The sequence below is a fragment of the Medicago sativa genome, chromosome 4 (genome assembly GCF_051527215.1).
Source record: "Medicago sativa cultivar Bolivia chromosome 4, Bolivia_mono, whole genome shotgun sequence".
Classification (NCBI taxonomy): Eukaryota; Viridiplantae; Streptophyta; class Magnoliopsida; order Fabales; family Fabaceae; genus Medicago; species Medicago sativa.
Genome location: NC_140752.1, coordinates 98873108 through 98898023, shown reverse-complemented (window position 1 = coordinate 98898023; position 24916 = coordinate 98873108). Strand labels below are relative to the sequence as shown.

The 24916-nt window shown below is 33.9% G+C and overlaps 1 protein-coding gene and 3 long non-coding RNA genes across 14 annotated transcripts; 2 read left to right on the top strand and 2 right to left on the bottom strand.

Annotated features, from left to right (window-relative positions):
• Nucleotides 1–795: 795 nt before the first annotated feature.
• On the bottom strand, nt 796–3350 carry LOC146934537 (uncharacterized). The gene is made up of 2 exons (XR_015007795.1): nt 2878–3350; nt 796–1485 (listed from the first exon to the last, which is right to left on the bottom strand). It is a non-coding gene; the product is annotated as an uncharacterized LOC146934537 (long non-coding RNA).
• LOC146934538 (uncharacterized) lies at nt 1651–3074 on the top strand. The gene is made up of 2 exons (XR_015007794.1): nt 1651–1708; nt 2262–3074. It is a non-coding gene; the product is annotated as an uncharacterized LOC146934538 (long non-coding RNA).
• A 2777-nt stretch (nt 3351–6127) lies between the features above and the next one.
• Nucleotides 6128–7437, top strand: LOC146934536 (uncharacterized). The gene is made up of 2 exons (XR_015008464.1): nt 6128–6389; nt 6525–7437. It is a non-coding gene; the product is annotated as an uncharacterized LOC146934536 (long non-coding RNA).
• A 5209-nt stretch (nt 7438–12646) lies between these two features.
• Nucleotides 12647–24353, bottom strand: LOC146934535 (uncharacterized). 11 transcript variants are annotated; one of them, XM_085706443.1, is made up of 11 exons: nt 24101–24353; nt 23870–23994; nt 23670–23766; nt 23305–23563; nt 22873–22977; nt 22419–22547; nt 22058–22107; nt 21872–21969; nt 21241–21525; nt 20005–20573; nt 12647–12764 (listed from the first exon to the last, which is right to left on the bottom strand). In XM_085706443.1, the coding sequence occupies exons 3-10, from the start codon at nt 23737–23739 to the stop codon at nt 20031–20033; spliced, it is 1539 nt and encodes a 512-aa protein (XP_085562569.1). In that variant the 5' UTR covers nt 23740–23766; nt 23870–23994; nt 24101–24353; the 3' UTR covers nt 12647–12764; nt 20005–20030. The 11 variants fall into 11 exon arrangements, with proteins under 11 accessions (XP_085562569.1, XP_085562570.1, XP_085562567.1 ...); XM_085706444.1 differs by having other exon boundaries at nt 24105–24353; XM_085706441.1 differs by having other exon boundaries at nt 24144–24353.
• Between the last annotated feature and the right edge of the window lie 563 nt (nt 24354–24916).

The window sequence follows — 24916 nt, the reverse complement described above, 5'->3', positions numbered from 1 at the left end:
CTTATATGATATTGAAGAAAAACAACTTTTGTTAAAGTAAGAAATCTTAAAAACGTAAAACTTAACACAACGTAGTGACCTACATTATTCTATCTTGGCGATGGCTTTTGACTAGGATCAAAACTTCGGTTTGTATGTTTTACGAATGGAAGTGGAATCCGAAAGATTTCCTTTTGAGGTAATTGCGGTGTCGTTGCATTGTAACTGTTTGGATGTCTGTTGTATGGGTCTGTGGATTGGCTGTGTGCGTTTTCTACCTGGAACTGTGGTCTGGCTCTGCGCATTTTGCTGCTGCTGTCTTCTGGTTTTTGCTGGTGTAGGCTGTGCAATTTTTCCAGTCTGCTGCATGTTCAGTTTTGGCGTGACAGTATGCTAGGGACTTTTTCTTTGGTTCACAATCAGGTAGTGGAGGTCATAGTTAGGAGTGATTGGCCTTGGCATTTTGCTGTTAGAGGTCTTTAGTGCCATAGGGGTAAAGGGGTTATATACGGAGTTTTTGGCGTTCCACCATTGAGGTGTTCCGCATATATACGACACTTTTGTATTTATCTCTTTGTGGTCCAAGGTTTGGGTTTCTTTCACCTCCTTGGCTTAATAAATTTTGCCGATTCAAAAAAAAAAAACATCTATCCTCCTTGCAAATTTCGTCTTCTATAATGCAACACGTTTTCATAAATTTTATACAAGATCAGGACATATGAGTATACTTAAATGGCTTGAGTCTTACTCGTTTATATTTTAAATTAATTTGATCAAAATTTTCTCAAAATTTTACACTAGTGTAATGCATTTATCTTCTTTTACAATAAGAAGAACCCTACAAACATAAATAAAATTGATCAAAGTTCATAGCTATCTACAACATAAGAATAAGTACAACAGATGCAATTCCAAAGAGTAGCTTCAATTAAGTACAATTTTTTTTTTATGAGCAAGATTTTATTAAAACGAGTACAAGGGGTACTCGAAACCTATTACAATGAAATTACATGAATCAACATACATTGTTGAAAAAACACAAGCTGTACATCAACATATAGCATGATTTTACAGGAAAAAAAAAAGGCCCCCGAATTCGGCAACCAATTACATGAATCAGCCACATCAAGCCTCGGACTAACAGAGTGCAGGCTCTAATACAAGTCCAAACAATTTACTCTACAGCAACACAAGTAACTCTAATTGACATCTGACTTCTTCAAGTTCAAACAATTATCTGCAGCAGTAAAAATGAAATGCTCTATACATGAACAAAACCACTTTACTATGATTTCAACTCGATTTGTTTGCTAAGCTCAGCAAGAAGGACCGAGTCCAAGATGATAGGCGGCTTGCAAGCCAAAAGCGCTATTGCTGATGATGAATCTTCAACACATGTTGTGCAACCGCAATTGCTGATGGCGGCTCGCTGGCCAAAAGTGCCGCGTTATACCCAACCACTGCTAGTCGCTACCATACTCCTATAGCGCGCTATTGACAACATAGCTTCAAACAACAACAAGAAGAGAAATTCATGGTTTCATTATGATCATGATGAAAATGTGTCCGAACCTCACATCTTTAAAAATGATTGGTAGACTAATAAACCAAAAGAATGAACATTTGTATATTCCATCAAAGTCCACACATCAGAGAGCTTGAATCAATGATGCAGAGTCACTTCATATTTTTCGTACTCGCTGTTTGTCATTTTTCACCGCTCTTTAAGGTTTCTTCTTTTACCTTCTTCCCTTGTGTTTTGTTCTTCACACTTTACTACAAATAAATATTATTATTACGCTTATTTATGGTTTGTGGAAAATGCTTGGAATGCTAAAACATGATGCGGGTCTTGTAATTCTATTGAACTTGAAGATAATTGTAGCATAAAGGTGTTAAATTTGCTGAGAGAAAAAAAAAAAAAAACACTACTTGTAGTCTAAGAAAGAAAAAACGTTTCTCAAGCTCATGTGTTTTAAATACGCGAGCTTCAGTAAAACGTGAATTATGAATGTAGAGGTGGAAACATTGTTCTTCTCTGTTCAGTGTTCCTGATTGGGCTGCTCATGTTTGGAAACAGTTAGAATTTTGAACTATCTTTTCTTAATTATGAAAATCATTCATTTTAGCATAACATACTGTCCTTAAGTATATGTTAACATTATTTATTTGCATGCTATGCACTCTTATTTTTTGTCTGGTATCACTGTAATTTTTATATTTTAATGACTAGAGTTTGATGGTTTCGCTAATTGGAAACTTTGTTTTGGTGTATTTTACAGTAAGTGGCCGCAGCCCGGCTACAATTGGATTCCTGCTAGTTCATCAAAATGGAATGGTGGTAGTGCAGTGAGTGGAAGTATGGGTGACTCTGTCAATGAAGAGCATCACACGGGTGGTGCACTGGTTGCTTCCCCTAAGAGGGGCATAGCTTTCTTTGAAGGGGACACGGATTTTGAGCCACCTAACGGCATTGAATTTGAAACTCATGAAGCAGCATATTCATTTTATCAAGAGTATGCCAAATCTATGGGATTCACCCCTTCCATTAAAAACAGCAGACGATCAAAGAAGACCAAAGAATTTATTGAAATAGCATGATAGGATTCTCACGATAGGTTTCAGATCAAGAAACTAGGATTCAATTTGTGTAAATCAAATCAAGAAATAGCACGATAGGATTCAATTTGTGTAAACTAGGATTTCACGATAGGTTTCAGATTAAGAAATTTGTGTAAACTAGGATTCAATTTGAAACTAGGTTTCAGATCAAGAAATAGCACGATAGGATTACCAACGATAGGATTCTCACGATAACAACAGGATCGATGTGCCTAATAACAGCAGGATTCTCACGATAGTGTAAATCAAATCAATAAGAAAGATAAGTCACGATACCTGATGTGATTTTGGAAACAACGGCGATTCTCACGATGTCTGGAATCAAACGGGTTGCAGCGATTCTTACGATAATTGGATTGAACAATCAAGATGGGAAGAAGAATGAAGAAGAAATTGCAGGTTATGTCTGTTCTAGGTTTTGGAATGGAACAAAATTTATGAACGTATTTGATGTGAAATTTTAATTCTTACAAGCCCTATAGTGTAAATTAATTAAGATTGTATATTTGATGTGAAATTTTAATTCTTACAAGCCCTATAATGTAAATTAATTAAGCTTGTATACCTAAATATAATTAAATAAAAATTAAAAGTTACCTTAGGATTAAAATTGAGTTTTTTATTTAAAAATAAAATAAAATTTGACTCATTTATTTGACATTAATGTTACATTTCTATATTGCATTTTGATTGGTTGATATGTTGAAAGGGTAAAATACCCTCTAAACAAGAGAGGGTAATCTAGTTCTCACCTATTTATCAAGAAAAAAAACATCAAGAATTCTTCAAGAATAAAGAGTAGCCAATCACAATGCACTATTTGCCACAATTCAAGGAGGTGTGGCTAAAAAATAGAAAGTGGATAAATAAATCATGCAATTAAAACTTGCCACATGTGTCTTGAAAAATTCTTGATGCTATTTTTCTAGATAAATAGCATTTTCCTTAAATATATGGCATAACTAAATTAGCCTCCTTTGTCATCTTGTATAGTCAAGCTGAAAGAAGTATATTTAAGGCTAAAGGGTACTATGACTATATTCACATTGTCACACTCACACATATCTGACAGCAAGGAGGGATAAGGAACTTTGTTTCACTTTTCAGTGAGCTCTTGGAAGAAGGGTTTGGCGTTTTTCTTTGCTTGTATTGAACTGTTCATCATGTACACTCAGTCACTGGGGTTTGGCTTGATTACCAATTTTTCTTGGGAAAACGAAACTATGACAGAACATGAACAAAATCTACAATTTGTTGTTTTCATCGTTTATTGCTAGATATCTGAATTCGGGATAAATATAGAATCTGAGCTATAAAAGAATATTGGTCCCAGCATTATTAGGAAAATCAACAATTCAACTAAATGTCTCTTGGAGATAAATCCAAACCTAGATATTTGGCATCTACTTAGTGACTGTATACATTAATATTAATATTAATATTAGTATGATACTTTATATGAATGACCAAAAGGTATTTTATAGACTATAGTAGTTAGTTAATCACAGACGTACACTAGTATCTTCAACAACAACAAAAAACGTACATACACCGTATAAGCAAACAGAAATTTATAGCATTGAACTAATTAAAGTAGTGGAAAACTGTGGAAAACTTTTGATTGAGAGGTTGGTGACATCATTAATGAACAAAATTATGAACCCTTTCCTTTCTGGGAATCTTTTACTTAGAAACGATGAGTACGTACGGATTAAATGATAGAGTAAGTAAATGGAAATTCCAAGCTGAGTGTCGTAGCATCTTAAGAGCATCCACAATGGTAGTTCCCTAACAAGGACTCTTTAAATGGACCCCACGTGACACATCACTTATTTATAATTTTTAAATAAAAGTACCTATTAAGGACTCAATGACTCCAATGGTAATACACTAATAAGGACTCCAATGAAAAGTACTTAAATATGTCCCACTATCTTTATATCATTAAACAAAAATAATTTATCTATTACTCCTTTTTACAAGTGGGACCAAGTAGTACACATTTTATTACTCCTTTATGCAAGTGGGACCAAGTAGTACACATTTTATTACTTTTTTAAACGTGGGACCCGTTAGTTACCCAGGAGAGAGAGGGTCCTTATATAGTTGCTCGTTCCTTAACGGGGACTCATTTTTTCTTCCTCCAATGGAGGGTCCTTAACGGGGAGTGGTCCTTGTTAAGTAAGGACCCCCCATTGGAGATGCTCTAAGTTCAGTCAAAGTTGTTTCAAAATAAATAAAAATCAGTCAAAGTTCATTTCATAATTCATATTGTACTGCTAGAAGAGAAAGAGAAGATCTTCTATTGTCACAAGATTTGAACATGTACACTTAAAAGAGAAAAAATAGTAAAAGAAAAGGAAATAAAAAAACAAATAATGTATGTTTTTTAAAAATTATTAAATGATGTAAAATTTTATGTATGTATCTAATAATTTTTTTTTTTTTTTGCAATTGTGACCAAAAAAGTATTTGTCCTTCTAGTAAAGCAATAAAATGTGTTTAATATGAATCTCTAGAAAATTGTTCAATGGTAAAGTTTTACAATTTTTAATAAAACTAAATTTTATAATAAGAAAAATTTGAAAAAAAAATATATTCTATTATAATTTCCCAAAAATAAAAAGGTCCACCGTTGAACCGTGTCCATATTAGATATCTCCAAATAAATATCATCTAAAAATTGATGGAAATTTTCCTATATATCATGGGATTAAATGATTAATGGAAATGCAGGTGCTTTTTCTCATCTTTTTTAGGCAAAGTATTTGATTGCAAAAACATCACATCAAGAATCTCGATCCAACAAATATTCTATAGTAGTATAAAACGAAAGAAAATGTTACAAAGCCTTCAATGTACACTTTAAAAACTTTAAATGATAATTTTTAATAATTTTTGTGTGTATTTAATACATTAAAAAAATTAAAGTATTTTACTTTTCTTAGAAATAATTTCTTAATTTAAAATCTATAAAAAGTCCTCTAAAAACACTCATTAACAATACCCTAAAATAAATTGTGCATAAATAAGATTGGCTCTTGCTTGAACCCTAGACCTTTTTATCATACTTCTTGTCTCGATTCAAACACTTGAACTACGTTTTAAAGACAACACTGCCACTCTTACATGAGTCAATTTTTTTTAGTGAATTTCTAGTTAGCATTATAAAGGGTATAAAAGAAATTCTAACGGTTAATAATCATAAATTTTTGTATGTTTCTTTTTTTCTTTCTTTATAATCACTTATCACTTATTCTTAAAGCTTATTAGGTCTTGCCATCACTTAACCTAATTTTTTCCCTCTAATTCTATTGCATTAATTGCTAATCACTTTAACCCTAAATTTTTTTTCCCTCTTTCTATTTGTTAAATTTGAATTTCAAACTTTGCCTTGCCATTTGTTATTTTCCCTCTACTTTGTGTGCATTAACTAAGGCTTGATTTTAGCACTATCAGTTGGCCCTTGCACTGTAAACCAAAGCAAAAATTCAGCACACGCTTCCAAAGCAGATACTCAGCACGCTTATTTCCAAAGCAAAAATTCAGTCTTCATCTTTCTCTTTCTCTTTCTTTTCTCATGTCCTCTCCACTACTTAATAACTATCAGCTGTTTCCAATGCAAAACTATCAGCATACCTTACTTAATTATATAACCAAGTGCCAAAAAAGAATTGAAACTGTACTCTTCCATTTCTCCTCTTATCAGTTTGTATTCTTTTATTTCTTCAACTTGCAAATGTCTGGATGCAACATTCAAACCTTGCTGGCCTACCACTCCCTAACTGGTGTGTATCTCCCACGTTTTTTTCTGTTGCAAACTTATGGTTTTGCTTCAATCATAACTAATTCCTATTTATAGTGCTCTCTTTGGCGGCTGCTGGTGTTGTTTCAGGGTTTTTTTTTTCTGTTTCTGCATGCAGGTCGGTTGTGACTGGCTGCTGGTGTGTTTGGCAGTTGGTTTTTGCCTTCTGTCAATAGGATATGAAAGTTGCAGCTGTGTTTTTTGGTTGCTATTGTCGTGCATGGGGGCTGGGTTTTGACCGTGCTACTTTAGTGAATCTTGAGGCAGGGGTATGCTTTTGTTTGGTGTAAAGGGACCTCAGCCTCATCTTTTGTGTGGGGTGGCTGCTGTCAGTTTTTGGGCAGCTCCTTGAGGGTAACAGTTTCCAACGCATATCTCTCCACCCTCATATATTTCATCTATAAATACATGCCAAATAAACAGGAATTGTACTCATCCTTTTTGTTTCCTTTGTTATTCCATTCTAGAAATGTTCTCACGTAACATTGAAACATTGCTATCGCATAACTGCTTGACTGGTATACATCTCATATTTTCTTTGTTCGAAATACATCTCTGTAATAGCAAGACCTTAGTAACTTTTCTGCCTTTGTTGTTTTAATAGGTCCTTTGATGAATAATTCAGTTTCAGAGATGGACAGGACTATCAACAAGCTGCAGATGAAGTACAGGTCATACGTAACAAAGGAGGTGTTAAGAGGTCTTCTGATGTTGATGATGGTAATGATGGCGTCGAGCTAGAGAGTGGATCTGCTTCTACCACCAAGCCACCAAAATTGGTTCACGTGAAGGTCGAACAAATCGACAAGTGATTGTCACAAAGGAGTTTATATAGATTTCATAGTTAGTTTTGTGTTTTTGGTCCTTCATTTTCTGTTTGCTGTGTACTTTGGCTTAGGAGTATCCACACTAAGTAGTCGTTCTGGTTTGTTATTGTTCTAAAGACATGTTATTGCTTTTAAGTTTCCATTTCAAACTATCAAGTGATGTTGTCAGGTTTAATTTATGCAAAAAAGGCTCTCTGTATTATATATATTGATCCCCAATTTTGTTCAAATTGTATTATATGTATGCTGAAAATCATGATTACATGAAGTAAAGTCTGCTACTAAGTAAAGTCTGTTATTACTTTCATCAGTTATTATCTTCACACATAGGAAGTGGTTTTGAAATTGCGGTAACCACATAATCGGTCAATATATTTAGATACTAATCATTTTCGAAACGACTTTCGAATATTTGTCCATTCATGGTAGTTATAATCATCCAGTTTTGTAAGTTACAAGTATAGTGAAATTGTATATCCACAAATCATAGCTAATTAGGAATATAAATTTTATTAGTAACAACTTATAATTATACAAGTGCAGTACAATTTTGAGAATGAATAATTATTGCTATACATACAATATTGTTCTAACTGTATTGGAATCAAATTAAATTCCTCATATTTTAAAGCCGATGACGCCGATGCATACCGAGGTTGTGTACACATTTAGTAAAAGTATTGAACTAACGTTGCCCTAAACCAGTTTTAATTTTGTTTCCATTTCAAATTTTATCCAAAAATGGTGTAAGCTATATAACTATTTATGCAAATTTTATGTATTGAAAAAAAAAATTAAATACAAGTTACAAATGTGGTTGCACTTTTGTCAAAAAAAAACGTGGTTGTACTTCCCTCAAAAAACTAATTATTTTACGGTTCTATGCATTTCCATTAAAACTCTTGCATTCTTTATGTCCTAACTTCTTTTTGTATAAAATAATTTTCACAATCTTTATGTAATCTTTCGTATTCCATGGTCAGGAAGTAGTTATTGGATATGTTCAGCAGTAAAACACTATAGTGGATGTCCTTTCATGTTCTATTTGCACTAAAACACTATAGTGGATGAATTTTTCAGAAATTAATTTTCAATTTATTGAAGTTTCATAAAGAATATTGTCTGAAGCATTGCTCTATGAATTGAACGCATAGTTTGATGTCCCATAGTTTATAGTAGAAATCTTGAAGATGGACAGCAGGAAAAGGATGAAGTTATCCACCATGACTACACAAAGTGAAAATCGGCCATCAGAATCTCCAGGGTCTTGCATTCAACATTCAAGGAATCAGGATCTCCAGGGTCTTGCATTCAACATTCAAGGAGTCCACTTTCAGATATAACCAATCGTAAGTTTAACTGCTATTATGTGTTTTTTTTTTGTTTTTTTGTTTTTTGTTTTTTGTTGACAATATTTTATCCATTTGTTTTTTTGTTTTTTGTTGACAATATTTTATCCAGTTATATACTAAATCATTTGGCTATAAGACCTATATAAATGTTAAACAGTGTTGCAAGCAACCCTGATTAACCCTGATCCCGCCCTTTTTTTAGGGTTCTTCAAAATATTTTAACCACCAAGCCACTTGCTGGTTTTGTGATATCATTTGGCTTCCACTACATGATATCCAATATTAAACTCCCTTTTCAAAAAACCAATTAATTCCTTTTCTTTTTTTTCCAAACAGTTTCGAACCCTTTTTTCTCCTTTCTCCTTCGCAATCTAAACCCAAAAGTCTGCGGTTTTCAACCATTTCTTCCTCATTTTTCCTATGACATATGTCTTGAAAAATGAAAATGTAGGTGACCTTATAGGTTTATATGGTTGAATCACTTGATATGTTTCTCATACTAACTTTATACAATAACTTTTTTCCTTTGATGTGTATTTTGAACTATTTAATTAGATCATTGTTTAAATTTTGCTCATTGTTTAGATTTTGTATGACGAGTTCCAACTTCGGTGCATTTTATTCATTGTAGTCGTTATTGAAATGTTATACATAATATATTTAAATATGTTGACAACTAATAATATAGTAACCTGATGCTTATATATGAAAATCGAAACAAACCCGTGCATCGCACGGGTTAGGGTCTAGTTGGATAAAAGAATGTCCAATTTTCACTTCTTATAAAGAATATTAGAGATATCTTCGTTACTGATTTACCACTAAAGAACACTGAAACGATGATGTCGTGTCTCTCAATTTCAATTAGTCAAGTGTTTGAAGTTTAATCCTTATAAATACATCAATATTAAAACTTTTGAGGAAGTTTTGATATCATGTGATCATCTTCCACTCGAGTACATCAACGTTAAGAAAAACTTAAAATTAAAAGGAGCCATTACTTACTTTGTTACAATTAAATCACGATGCATAATGAAATCATATCATCATCCATGTATATGTTCTACCATTCTCACATATATGCATGCTTAATTTTTATTTTTTTTAAGGATGCATGCTTAATGCTTTATAGGTCTTATCTGAGCATACACAAATCATGTAAGGCATATATATAATATTAGTCATATATAGATATAAAATGCCATCCTCAAATTTAGTTATTATCAAATCTTTCATTGATTTCGTTTAAAAAAAAAATGATGTTGATGCTTAGTTTTTAAAGCCGAGTTTCAAGTATGACTGATCAAGTCTCACATAATTTACATGAGTAAAATGTTAGATTTATACGAGTTGATCCATACAGCTAATACCTTAATATTTATATATTTTAGTGGAGATGTGACGTCTTCCTTTTTTGTAGTTTTGGAACATTTGTGTCATGTTGTTTTTCTTGTGACCTTGGACTTCCGAACATTTAATTTGATGGGTTTTTTTAGGGATTTAATTTGGTGGTTGTGATCAAATTTTTTATATTGATACCTTGGTCAAAAAAATTACAAAATTCAATTTTTTTTTAATTCATATAAATTATTATTTTTATTGCCATGAATAATGAATAATAACTTGATTGAGAAACCAAAAAAAATAATAATGATAACATGATTTTTTTTTACATTTGCCACTGCTCAAACATATTACAAACAAACACGTCCTCGTGAGCTAAGCTAAGTTGTTATGAACAATGCATAAAATATGCAAGGTCCGGGGTTCAAACCTTGGGCATTACAACAAAAAAAAAATGTTACAAACATTATAATGGAAAGAGATTGCATTTACTTCCATGTATTTCGGAAGAGGGAAATGATAGATACAGTGACAAAATTTATCAAGAAAATTTCAAAACAGTGTATTTGTTAACATTTTTTCTTAATTGCACACCATTACCTCCCTTGATTTCCGCCAAATAACAAATTTAATTGGTTGAGACATTTTCTTGATAAATTCTTGATAAAAACTCTCTAGATATCCTCGTGAGCTTAGCTCAGTTGGTAGGGATATTACATTTTATATGCAAGGTCTGGGGTTTGAACCCCGGACACTCCACAATTAAATTGTGTAAGCTCTAGCCACTAGGCTACTTTACAAAAAAAAAAAAAAAACTCTCTAGATAAATAGCTATGCTCTTCGAAAAATATTTTCTGAAAGTTACAAATCAAGAACAATTTAATGTTCTCTTCTGGTTTCGTCAAAAAAATGTTCGGTTCCGGTGTTATGCGCTGGGTGACAATATCATTTACTGTATGTCTCTGATCTTAAGTACTGCTGCATGTTCGTGTCTCATACATATAAATTCCATTTTCTATCCAACTTGGCGGTTCCGTAAATCATAAATTCTCAATTTCTCCATCCCTCTTCTTACAGCATTGTTATGTAACTTTTTTGTTGAGCTGTCTAAATTATAATTTCATGTTCTAATGGAGAAACCAAACTTGTTATATTACATTGCTCCAGTTTTCCATTTGATCGATGCTGATACCAATCTACTTTAGACAATAATATATAGTGTTCCTTTCAGACCTGAGTTTGATGGTCTTTGAACTGGTAGAGGTTTTGAAGACGGAGGTTTCTGTTGTGAATCCTTCTCTACTAGATGAGGGGTGGTGTAACTACACGTGCCTTGACGTTCAAGTCAATAAGAGAACAAGAGTAAGAGGCAAGTTATGGGTAAGATGTGACGTACGTGGCCCAACACTATGCATTAGTCTTTATAGAAAATAAGTAGGGTTTTTAGTCATTAGGCCTTTATTTGGACAACCGTGTCTTAGAGACTTCTATAATGATCTGGAGCTACAACATTGAATCTGGGTTGGATGGTTCAGATTGATGATTCGGGTCACAATCCATTTTAAGGGGTGTGTATATGATATGGTCCTCCAAATGCAAGCTTCAATAGCGTGGAAACGGAGCATTGACAACTTCATTTGGATCACACATAAACTCTCCTTTTGCCTCGACTAAAGGTGTGACCGATTCGATACACCTTAAAGTCCCACATTACTTGAGAATCAAGGCCAACAGTAGTTTATATAGAACACCACCCACAATTCTCGATCCAACGAGGCGCCTTTTATAAGAGACAAAATCGTGAATGACTTAAATCTAAAGCGGACAATACCTCAATCAAAACAGGATGTGTCGTATTTAAAGGTGAAACAGAACATATTCATATTCTCTAACATAGACGAAAGCAATATTTTGTAATACTACTATGTTAGTTGCACCTAAAATTTGTATCTACGATGTCACATAAAGTCGCAGATTTTTTACATGAAAATGGCTCCTGTTGTCAGTTATGTTTCCTGGGTATATTTATATTTGCACGCAGACAATACATCGGCATAGTGGGGCTAGAACAATAATATTACACTTTGGGCCTAGAGCAGTGCTTCCTAGTCCTACCAAACTATTAATGGCCCAAACCACTAATGCATTTGCTTGTGGTGGTCCTGCACTGCAGTGCTATTATGCCACCAAAACAGTATTCTTGCATCGATAATAATAACTCATATGAATTTTGGTTGAAACTCTAATTTTACTTACCTTCTAGTCGAACTTTAAATTATCTAAGTCTTCTTTTCACATAAACCGGAGGGTTGATACCAATAATAATAATAATGAGTGACTCAATTTTATTTATGCTGTCGTTTCACTTTTAGCTTCACAATTATATATGGTGATGATGATGCCATTTTTCTTGGTATGAGGATCTAATTCAGGGTATTGAAAAGTGGAGAATGAAAATTACATAATTCCAAGATTTAAGAGATTAAAATTGAAATTAAAACGTTTATTCCTTGTTCTTTTTACTAAATGCTAATTGTGGGAGCTTATATTTTAATGGGTTTTCAGTTGAGTCTTATTGTCCTTGGATAATTTTGGTGGATGGTCCGAATGAATAACTTTGATGTTATAAAATTACAATAAGGCCACGTTTAAATTTTAAAATATTTTCTTCTTTTATTTTTTAAAGTTGATGTTAATTTTTCTTGTTAACAAAGATATAATAGAATCTTGAAATGTTTTCACCAGTGGGACGAAAATGTTTCAAAAGAGTACTAGACTGAATTGTGCATTATAGTAGCTAAACATGGAGGTGAAATGCTGAAAAAACAAAGCAACCTGTTTAATGAATGACCCTTGAAGCTTCTCAGTCAGTTTTAATTCTCCTAAATTCTAGGCAATAAAGATTAAGTGGCTGATTTGATTTCCTTTTATTTAGGCATCAGTTATGTTAATTAGTGGCAACATATTTGCCTTTCTACTTTCCTTATGGCTGTATAAGTACACCAGTCTTTCCTGCTAAATAATATACAAACCTTTTGCATTCATATTTTCTCTTTGTTCATTCTTGTTATTGTAACACCCCGTTTTCCCAACGTAAAAATTTCATAAATAAATCAGAGTTTTTCAACTTTAAACGGAATGCTACACTTCTTAAAAATTCATAAACTGAATAAATAACAATTTATTCTTCAAATCATTTAACATAAGTAATTCAAAACTTCGCAGCGGAATTAGTTCAACATCATAAAAATAGTCTTTGGCACGCAGGCCTCAACATAAAAATCTCATAAGTCTTGTTCAACATTTATTCATAAAAATCCATAAGTAATACGGAAGGAATAGAAATAGAAGACATAATCCCATCCCGTTACGTATCAGAGCACCTAAGACACACTTGTGAGGAGTCCACTCATGACCACAACTAATCCTGGTTACCTGCAAGTTACCCATACGAAGAGCAACATTTCCAAACAGAGGGGTGAGATTTCTCAAACAATAATATTAAGCATATAAATCATATAAAGTACATTCAACAACTTAAACATCTTATAATTCATTAATCATATCTAACAACTTAAAACTTCTTTAACTAGTGTCACTATTCTTCCTATATTAGTCATATACTTCGTATCATATCATCATATAAATATCATCACATATCTACAAATATTGGTCATAAGCATTATCATATATTCCTTTTAATCATAGCATCTTAATCATAGACATAAACATCATCATATAACATCAAGTACTAATCATAACCATAATCATCAAATCATAATCATCAACTCATAAACAAACATCATCATCAAAACAATCATGAACATCAAAAACAATAATAATTTAGCATCTTATAATCATCATAACAGCTTCTTAATCAAACTCATAATCGACTTCATAATCATAGTCATAAACAACTTCATGATCGACTCGACTCTTGACTTGACAATGCGACTCAACTCGACTATGCAACTCTTATCATCTTAAATCATCTTGAGTCATCATGAAAATGCAAATGCATGTGGTACCAATCTAGGGCATAAGCCCTCGTCGCTTGTGAGCATAAATATACTCCTAGGGCATAAGACCTCATCGTCGTGGTTGAGCAAAAGCTCCATCGTCGTGGTTGAGCAAAAGCTCCATCGTCGTGGTTGAGCAAAAGCTCCAGGGCATGAGCCCTCATCTATAAATGAGTATGCATGGACTCAACATCTTACGTCTTAGAAACTTCATGAACATCTATGACATCTTAACAACTTGACGACTTCATAACGACTCGACGACTTAACAACTTCATATCATCTTAACGTCTTAACATCTTAACATCTTAGCATCTTGACAACATATGGATCACATAAATAATTCATGTCATATCATAATATAACAATATCAAATGATAATAAACAACATCTTAAAACATCATATTCATCAATCATAAACAACATCATATAACATCATATTTAAACATCAACAATAATTCACTATGTATCTTTGTAAAAACATAATAAATTATCCACAACATATTTTCATGTCAAACCAAAGCTACTGGAAAGGTATCACAAATATCAACAACTTTCATGTTTACAACAAAGATCAATTCAAAACAGAAACATATGAACAAAACGCAAAAACATGAAACAGAGAATGCTGTCACCGTACAATTTTGTTAAGACCTCCCTGTAGTATTTTCATCATAACTCAAAGACCAAACATCATTTTCACGTCAAACCAAAGCCACTAGAAAGCTAACAAAATTATATAAAACTTTCATGTTTACGCCTAATACCAATTCTGTACCGATCAATACCAGTTTTCATTTTAAATTCGGAAAAGTTGTGCTGAAAGTCCATAAAAATTCACTGTGACCTACGTGCAGTAATTTGACCATAACTCAAGTTCTATAAATCCTATTGACGTGAGACCAACGAAATTAGAAAGCTAACATCCATACCTACAACTTTCGTGTTTACACCTAAGACCAATTCCGCACTGATCAATACAGGTTTTAATATCAAAATTCGAGCAGAATGCAGATTTTCTCCAAGTTTCACCTAATCTCATGGTTCTAACCTCAAAACTACTTCCAATAATCATCCTATGGATTATCTAAGGTTTGTACACAATTTCTACATCAATTCAACAAGTTTTCATCATCTAATCATCAAAACTCTCTCAAAACCCTAATTCTCAAATTCTCACAAACTCTCCCCAACTTGTTAGATGTAATCTAATGATTTAACAACTTAATATTAATGCAAGATAGTCTCACCCTCACCTTAGATTAATTCCTGAATCAGCAGCAACGTTCTTTTCCTAAGGTTTCTCCTCTTCTCTTGACTTTTCTCTTCTCTTCTCTTCTTTCTTGTTCTCCTCTTTTCCAAAAAGCGGTTTAAGGTAAACTCTTTCCAACCTAAGCTTCTCTATTTATAATACTAAAATATTCTTCCCAAATCTATTTAGGCCCAACAACTTATTCTTCTTTCTATTCTAACCCCCAATTCCACTCACACTAATAATCCTCATAATCTTATTTATTTCTAAATTAAATATATCTCTCACAAATAACAAATATATTTCTACACCAAATAACAAATATATCTCTAACAAATAACAAATATATTTCTACACCAAATAACAAATATATCTCTAACAAATAACAAATATATATTATTCTAGTAAATACCAACTCATCAAAATAAATCGACTAAATCATAAAAAGACATCTAATCTCAAAATTACCTCCAAATCTACTTACTCTAATAATTATCATATTCTAATAAATAATAGAATAATGCCACATAATAAAATACTAACACCTCATATAAATAAATAAATCACATAAATAGACTCTAACTTAATAAAAATAATTAAATAAAAAGGAGGGTGTTACAGTTATGACCACTATATTTCATCAAATAACCAACAAATTGGTATCAGAGCATTTTTCTTACGGGATCTGTGAGATGAATGCTGAAACAAGTTTTTCACATGTTGCTCTTCCTATTTTTGATGGTGAAACTGAAAGCTATGATCTATGGGCTGTGAGGATGGAAGCCTACCTAGATGCTTTAGATCTTTAGGAAGCTGTGGAAGAAGATTATGATGTTCCTCCGCTTCCAGACAATCCCACCATGGCTCAGATTAAAAACCACAGAGAGAAAAAAACCAAGAAGTCAAAAGCAAAAGCATGTCTATTTTCCGGTGTCTCAAAAACCGTCTTTACCAGAGTCATGACTCTCAAAACGGCGAAAGAAATTTGGGATTATCTGAAAGAAGAATACGCAGGAGACCAGAGGATACGAAGCATGCAGGTTATAAACTTAAGAAGAGAATTTGAGATGCAGAGAATGAAAGAATCTGAGAAAATCAAAGAGTACTCTGATAAATTACTCAACATTGCCAATAAGGTTAAATTGCTTGGTGCTGAGTTTCCTGGCTCAAGAATTGTAGAAAAAATTCTCGTGACATTACCTGAAAGATATGAAGCATCTATAACCACCTTGGAGAACACAAAAGATTTGTGCAACATCACTCTTGCAGAAGTGTTACATGCACTAAAGGCACAAGAGCAAAGAAGGCTTATGAGACAAGAGGGGTCTATGGAAGGTGCATTTTAAGCCAAGCTGCAAATCAACAAAAATGGGAAAAGTCGCAGCAGCAACAACAATCAAAGCACTAGCAGTCAGTCATATCCACCCTGCCCTCATTGCAAAAAAAACAATCATCCAGAAAAAAGGTGTTGGTGGAGACCAGATGTAAAGTGTCGTAAGTGTGGTCAGTTAGGGCACATTGAAAGGATATGCAAATCTCAACAGCAGCAAGAAGAGGTCAAGGTTGCTGAGGATGAATCACAGGATGAACAATTGTTTACTGCGTCATGTTTTGCTTCAAATCATTCCACAGAAAGCTGGCTTATTGACAGTGGTTGTACAAATCACATGACTTACGATCGTGAGCTTTTCAAAGAGCTTGATAAAAGTGTCATCTCTAAAGTCAAGATTGGAAATGGAGCATACATTGAAGTAAAAGGCAAAGGCACTGTGGCTATCGAAGGTCACACAGGTCTGAAACTTATCTCTGATGTTTTATATGTTCCTGAAATAAATCAAAATTTGTTGAGCGTTCCGCAATTGTTGGAAAAAGGTTATAAGGTGTTTTTTGAAGATAAAATTTGTATGATTAAAGATTCAGAAGGTAAAGAGGTGTTCAAAGTTCAAATGAAAGGTAAAAGTTTTGCCTTAAATTTCATGAACAATGAGCAGGCTTCAATGCACAAAGAGGTCAGCAATACAATGCTTTTGCACAAGAGGTTGGGCCACTTTCATCATGTTGCTTTAATCTTCATGAAAAAGAACAACTTAGTGAAAGACCTGCCCAATTTAGAAGTTATGCCTCCAGAATGTACTGCTTGCCAATATGGGAAGCAAAAAAGGCTTCCTTTTCCAAAAAAACAAAGCTTGGAGGGCTACACAAAAGCTGCAATTGGTACATACAGATGTGGGAGGACCTATGAAAACACCATCATTGAATGACAGTAAGTATTACATTGCATTCATTGATGATTATTCAAGGATGTGTTGGATTTATTTTATGATGTTCAAATCTGAAGTTGCTGATATTTTCATGAAGTTTAAAGCTTGGGTTGAAACTCAAAGTGAAAGCAAGATGCACGTCATCAGGTCCAATAATGGGAATAATGGGACTGAATATACATGTGAAAAATTTAACAAATTTTGTGAAGATGCAGGTATTGAACATCAACTAACAGCACCATACACTCCACAACAGAATGGTGTTGTAGAGAGGAAAAATCGAACAATTTTGGAGATGGCAAGGTGCTTACTTCATGATAAAGGGTTGCCAAATAAATTTTGGGCAGAGGCTGCAAATACTGCAGTATTTCTGCTGAACAGATTGCCAACAAAAGCTGTGCAGAAAAAGACTCCATTTGAAGCTTGGCATGGCAGCAAACCAAAGCTAATTAATCCGAAGACATTTGGCTGCCTATGTTTCTCATATATACATCAGGTTAAGAGAGACAAGCTGGACAAGAAAGCAGAACCAGGAATTTTTGTGGGCTATAATTGCTAAGGCCTATAGAATATATTTACCGCACCACAACAAAATAATTGTAAGCAGGGATGTAAAATTCATGGAATTTGATAGTTGGAGCTGAGAAAATGACAAGATTGAATCTCAAGAAGTGAATGAAGATGTAGACGATGAACCTGTCAGAGGAGTAAGATCACTTTCTGACATCTATCGGAGGTGTAATGTTGCGATCATGGAGCCTGCTGGATATGAAGAAGCTGCAACTGATAAAAAATGGATAGATGCAATGAAGGAGGAGCTCAATATGATTGAAAAAAATCAGACATGGAAATTGGTGGACAGGCCTAATCATAAGAAGGCTATTGGAGTCAAATGGGTTTATAGGACCAAGCTTAATCCTGATGGTTCTGTAAACAAGTATAAGGCAAAGACTTGTTGTTAAGGGATATGCCCAAATCTTTGGGGTTGATTTCTCTGAAACATTTGCTCCAGTAGCTAGATTGGATACCATTAGGTTGTTGCTAGCACTATCTGCACAAAATGGCTGGGTCATACATCAAATGGATGTCAAGTCAGCTTTTTTGAATGGATACTTAGAGGAAGAAATATTTGTCGAACAACCAGATGGTTTTGTTGTTCAAGGACAGGAGGAGAATGTATATAGATTGAATAAAGCTTTATATGGGCTAAAACAAGCACCGAGATCATGGTATAGTAGAATCGATACACACTTGATGAGCTTAGGCTTTGTAAAAAGTCCAAGTGAATTACCTTGTATGTTGAGAGTGAAATACTTGTTGTATCACTCTATGTTGATGATTTGTTCGTTACAGGAAGTTATGAGAAGCTTATTTACAAGTTCAAAGAAGAAATGAAAGGTGCTTTTGAGATGACAGACCTTGGAAAAATGACATTTTTCCTTGGAATGAAAGTTCAACAGAAGCAAAATGAGATATTTGTGTGCCAACAAAAATATGCAAAAGAAGTTCTCAAGAAGTTCAATATGGAAGAATGTAAACCAACTGCAACTCCGATGAATCAAAAAGAGAAGTTTTCCAAAGAAGATGAAGCTGAAAGGGTTGATGAAAGGTTGTACAGAAGCATAATATGTTGTTTGATGTATTTAACAGCAACCAGGCCTGATATTATGTATGCTGTAACTTTACTGTCAAGGTACATGCATTGTGCTAGTGAAATTCACTTTCAAGCTGCAAAACGGATTCTGAGGTATGTTAAGGGCACACTTGATTACGGAATAAGGTTCAGTCAAGTTAAAAGTTTCAGCCTTCTTGGTTATTCTGACAGTGATTGGGCAGGATGTGTTGATGATATGAGAAGCACCTCAGGTTATTGTTTTACAATGGGTTCTGGAATTTTTTCATGGTGTTCAAAAAAACAAGAAGTTATAGCTCAATCAACAGCAGAGGCAGAATATATCGCTGCTGCTGCTGTGAACCAAGCTATTTGGATCAGAAAGCTCATGACAGACTTGCAGATGATTCAAACAGAAAGCACTAAGATATTTGTGGACAACCAAGCTGCAATTTCAATTGCTAATGATCCAGTGTTCCATGGTAGAACCAAACACTTCAAGATCAAGTTTTTCATCTAAGAGAAGTTCAGAAGGATGGTGAAGTTCAACTTGTCTATTGTAGAACAGAACATCAGAATGCAGACATCTTAACAAAGGCACTTCCTAAAGCTAGATTTGAGTTCATGAGGCTTGGAATATGCAGCTCCAGTGTCAAGGAGGAGTGTTTAATGAATGACCCTTGAAGCTTCTCAGTCAGTTTTAATTCTCCTAAATTCTAGGCAATAAAGATTAAGTGGCTGAATTGATTTCCTTTTATTTAGGCATCAGTTATGTTAATTAGTGGCAACGTATTTGCCTTTCTACTTTCCTTATGGCTGTATAAGTACACCAGTCTTTCCTGCTAAATAATATACAAGCCTTTTGCATTCATATTTTCTCTTTGTTCATTCTTGTTATAACCACTACATTTCATCAAATAACCAACACAACCAAAGAAAACTGAACAAACAACACAACTAAGTGATTTGAGGACCCAAAACTGGAATTATAAGACTTTCTCCACTTCCCTCTGTCATACCAAGCTCTACAAGTAAAGTAAATAGAGCTTGACACATTTGGCGAGCATCGGGTTCGCTTGAATTTTTCTTCTTTGAATTTGAAGAGTAAACCATCCAAGTATGATCTATCTTCATGTTAGGCCTTACAACAACTGATCCTGGAACTTCAGCATCGCGGCATGTCACTACCCCATCACTCTTTTCACCATATCGCAGCTGCAGGTGGAGAGCAAATGCAGCCATTGCCGCAGATACAGGAACCACTACAGGAACTTGGCGTCCTAATTCGACAAATTGATCAGACACCTTTGATCCAAATTTTGGTAGAATGAGCCGGGGAAGTTCTGCATGAGCTATCTGTGTCATTGTTGCAAGAACACTAGGGGCAATGCTTGCTTCAGAATGGAAGGAGATCAGAGGAATATCCAAGGGGAGCTTGTGCTTCATGATAAATTCCTTCCGCTTCTCATATGTGAGATCCTCCAATGCCCTTATATCACCCTGAAGCATACAAATGACATACAATTAGCAGAAAGGGAGAGAAAGGATAAGTTTTCCTTATGGAATTTGAAATTAACAAAATTAGTTTAGTTTTTGTAAATTAACAACAAAAGAGACCAAAATCAGATGCAGTTAGGACTGTAACATGTGATTCCTAGCAACCCGATTTCAAAACCATATCAGTCCGTTTGAAAGAAAAACACCTTAATCAATTAGCAATTTGCTCATAGTCATACCATATTCTTTTCCCATAAGGGGGGTGAAATAGCCAAGTAACTTCCTGCCCAAGTATCAAATTTCATTGTGTGTGTACTATACTGTAGTACGTGGCCAAGTTAGCGAACACCTTTGCCCTTCAGGCTTGCTGTTCGAAGGGCTGTGTACTCAGTCCTCCTTAATAGAGTCAGTCTGCTAATCAATCAAATCTCCTTTATAAGGAAAATGGTTTACCCTATTTCAGATGTCTCTCATTCACTATCCTTATCATATTATGCTGAGATTGACTTTAGCATTCGAGTGCCTTTTGCAGGTACTTTCCTGCTTGGACAGGCATCATCATCTAAAGTTCTAAGAGTTTTCTTTCTGATATCATTTTTAGATACAAATAAAATGAGCAATTAGTACACTCTAGTCAAACCACAAACTTCAAGGCATGTGAAATGGTTACCTTAATTATTTTGCATATTATAAGTTCCAAGATCCTCCGGGTTTCTTTGTTGCCAATCTGGCCTTCACGGAGAATATCAGAAGCTATGGGGGTGCCACCATATGGACACTGTACCAGTGCCAAGCCAGCAACTTTGCCCTTCAAGTCAGACCAATATAGAGACAAAGCAGCTGCAGCATCAATACCACCTTTACTGTGTCCAAGTAGCATAACAGGCTTGCCAGAACCCCAGTAAATCTCCTCAATATACTGCTTGATTTCCATGGCATTGTGTTCTACTGATGCCTTAAAAGAGAAACAAATATATATTCGAAACTCAGACGCTAGAAGGATGCAATTTTGTGGTGAATGATGTAAGTGAAAAAGAGACTTGAAAATCTGAGTGTTAAGAAAAATGTTCAAACTTCAAAAGGAAAAAGCGTAATAAGCTAAATGCATTTCAGAAAATATATATGTTGTTGGTTAAGACTGATCAACTAATTTCTATATCTTAACCCTCCGGTTCTCAAGGGAAAGGATCCTCGGTAATCCCAAATTCTGTCAAGAGGCAAGTAAAGTTTGACTACAATCGTTTCAGCCAAGGTTCAAACGACACTGATTGACTAATTTAGATAAACGATTAATTGATTACCTCACTGTGAACTTTTGCAATATGGCAAGCTAGACCCATCTTTGAAAAGAACCTCTTAGTGGCAACAAAATACAAGGGTCCATGATTGCTAAATAGACCTGCAACATTTGTATGTTCTAATCTTAACAATAAGGAAATATATGTTAATCTCAACTGCCAAGGTAGATGATGTGGATTTTGTCATACCTGGAATCAGCAAATAAACAAATGAACTAGGTAGTGAATCCTTTCCATTTCTGTAAAATGAAACCCAAGAACAGTCTATGTAAACAGAGTTTCCCAAGAAAAGATGAACAAGAATTTTAATATTTGATGGTATAAAAATAAAGCAAGCAAAATATCGAAGACTAAGATAATGGGAACATATAAAAAGAAAGAAATGCAATAATATAAAATTGTGAATAAGTTATATTTGATGTTCTTCAACAGTACCAAATGAATGATTTTGCACGAAAATCATGGTCTTCAAAAGGTAAATGAGAAAGGAAAATATATATTTAATCCAGATTATATCAGATTAAACCTTATAATAAAATAGATAGGGGACCTTATGTCTGATAGCAATTCCAAGAATCTTGAAGTTCCATCTTGTACTGGAGGCATTCCAGGAGCATGCTGCAACCACCCAATATCATCACTAGAACCGCGCAATGTTTTCAACACACGAGATGTAATTCTGAGAAATTCCATAGTTTTATAGCAGTATTCAGTAATCTGTAGACCATAATGAATGGACAAAGGAAAATAAAGTGAACTCAGAAATAAGTAATCTATTTTTTAAAAATAATATTTTCCATCAGTTTGTTTTCACATGTCCCCAAGGTGTCAAGCTCATTGGTAAAAGGTTGACTTTGTAACATCAAATGACAGAGTTCAAATCCAATATAAGGCATATATAAACTGGACATTAGGGGTCACCATTGTCACTAATAATTTCGCCTTCCCCAATTTTTCAGAAAGAAAAAGAAGTTTGTTTCCACAAACCTAGTTGTTTTATTTACCTATGAACATGAAGTTGACCACATCTAATGCATGAGAAAGAATATCTGCAAGAGGCCATTCCCAAACTCCAAGCATATTGTAGACCAAGAAATGGGAGTGTCAAACTGCACAAATATGAGGATAATGCAATAGCAAATATAAAAATGCAAAATGCTGATTTTCAAAATATTAACAGAAAATGAACAATTCTTTTAAGCTGACATTTAGTCTAATATAATAGCTGAGCACGGACACCAAACACGACACCAACAATAGTAATAATTTGAGAAAGTCAAATATTTGAATGTAATCACACATGTCGATGTCGGGCACCAGACACAACTTCAATCTAAAGTATCGATGCTACATAAGTGAAATTTCAATGATAGAGCAATTCATGCAATGTCATTTGGTAGTAGTATGGTTAAGCATGAAGAACAAAAGCTCATTACCCTTTTAATAAAAATGAAGGAACAGCAGCAGAGACATAACTTGCATTTACAGTAATAGATCTGGAATCTACAAGCAGTTCACTATTATTGTTAATGGCTCTTCTTCCATAGATTTCATGGTTTTCACTTCCTACTTGAGAAGGTTGCAAAGATGTGCTTCTTGTATCATAACCTATTGAATTGTGTGCTGTTGAATTGACCAGTGGAGTGGCCCCAAAATTTTCTGTATACCTAACTGCATCTCTAAGTACCAAATCCTCTGTGCAGCATTGACATCATGGAAAATATTATTTCTAAGTAATAGTTATAGAACATAACTAATAGCTATCTATATCTTGGTAGAGATCATGAAATCAAGAACACACCTATGAATTTCAAGAATCGGTCACTAATACAACTTGTGAGTCTCAAAAGATTTGTTAGTATGTCATCCATTAATGATCAAAATGCAATTATCATATCCTGAAATTAGGAACCATGTAAGATTTCGAAACAATGTTATTATCATAAAATGAACTAAAGTAAAATGTTAGTGACAAATGAAATGATTAATCTACTGAGTTACCTTCCTTAATTATACTTGTGATAAATGGAAGAATCTCTATCTGAAGTTAACATATTGTTGATAAAAGTATCTAATTAACCATGTTAACTAGATAGATTTCGTACCAGTACCACTACCAAGCAACCCTGCAAATACAGACCGAGTCACTGACTAATAAATTTTATACAAAATCAGATTTATTAGTACATCAGAAGAATTATAGAATGGATCGGATTTGATAACTATACCTACCTACTTGTTTTTTATTTTATTTTATATTTTTTTAGGGATATACCTACTACTGGCATGTTGTATCAATCTCTCCAACTCAGTGGTTGTTGGACCACTCCTACTTTTCTTTTTTTAGTATGTATGTGTATGTAATAAAATATAAACTTTATACTACTGTTGGTTTCGTTGTTTCATTAAATTCAGAAGGTTTGTTAGGTTTGAACTGATAGACATAGTTCATACTTCATAGTTGTATCGAAAATCCATTTTGGATAGGACAGACAGAGATCATCGCTGTTTCACTTTGATGATGATGGGACACGTGGAGGGTTGGAAGCAACATCTTGGGATTTCGTGGACATGCACAATTTGACCTTCCATCTTTTCTTGATAATTTGTCAAAAACATAAACCTTGAGGATTAGTTAGTATACTTCATTTTTTATATTTCACTCTTTTAAGAAAAAAAAAACTTATGCAATTCACTTTAAAAATAATCTAACAAATATAAAGAAATATTATCAACTACTGATTAATAAATGAAAGGTGAATATTAAAAATACATCATAACAAATTAAGAGTATGTTAAAATAACAAACAATCATTGTTTCTGTTCCTTCCCATTTTACACTTTATTATTTAGAGGAGGCAAATTATTTTGTGCTCAACAAGTGCCATGTTTCTTTGACCGCTAGTGTCTGCTACATGAGTTGGAAAGATGAGCGAAACAAAATGTGAGAAATTTTGCTTAGTCGTTATTGCACAAACTGTTCTTACTTCCTACTATTCATGATAGTTAGGTAACTATTCTAACCATTCTCCCCGCTAATGTAAAGAT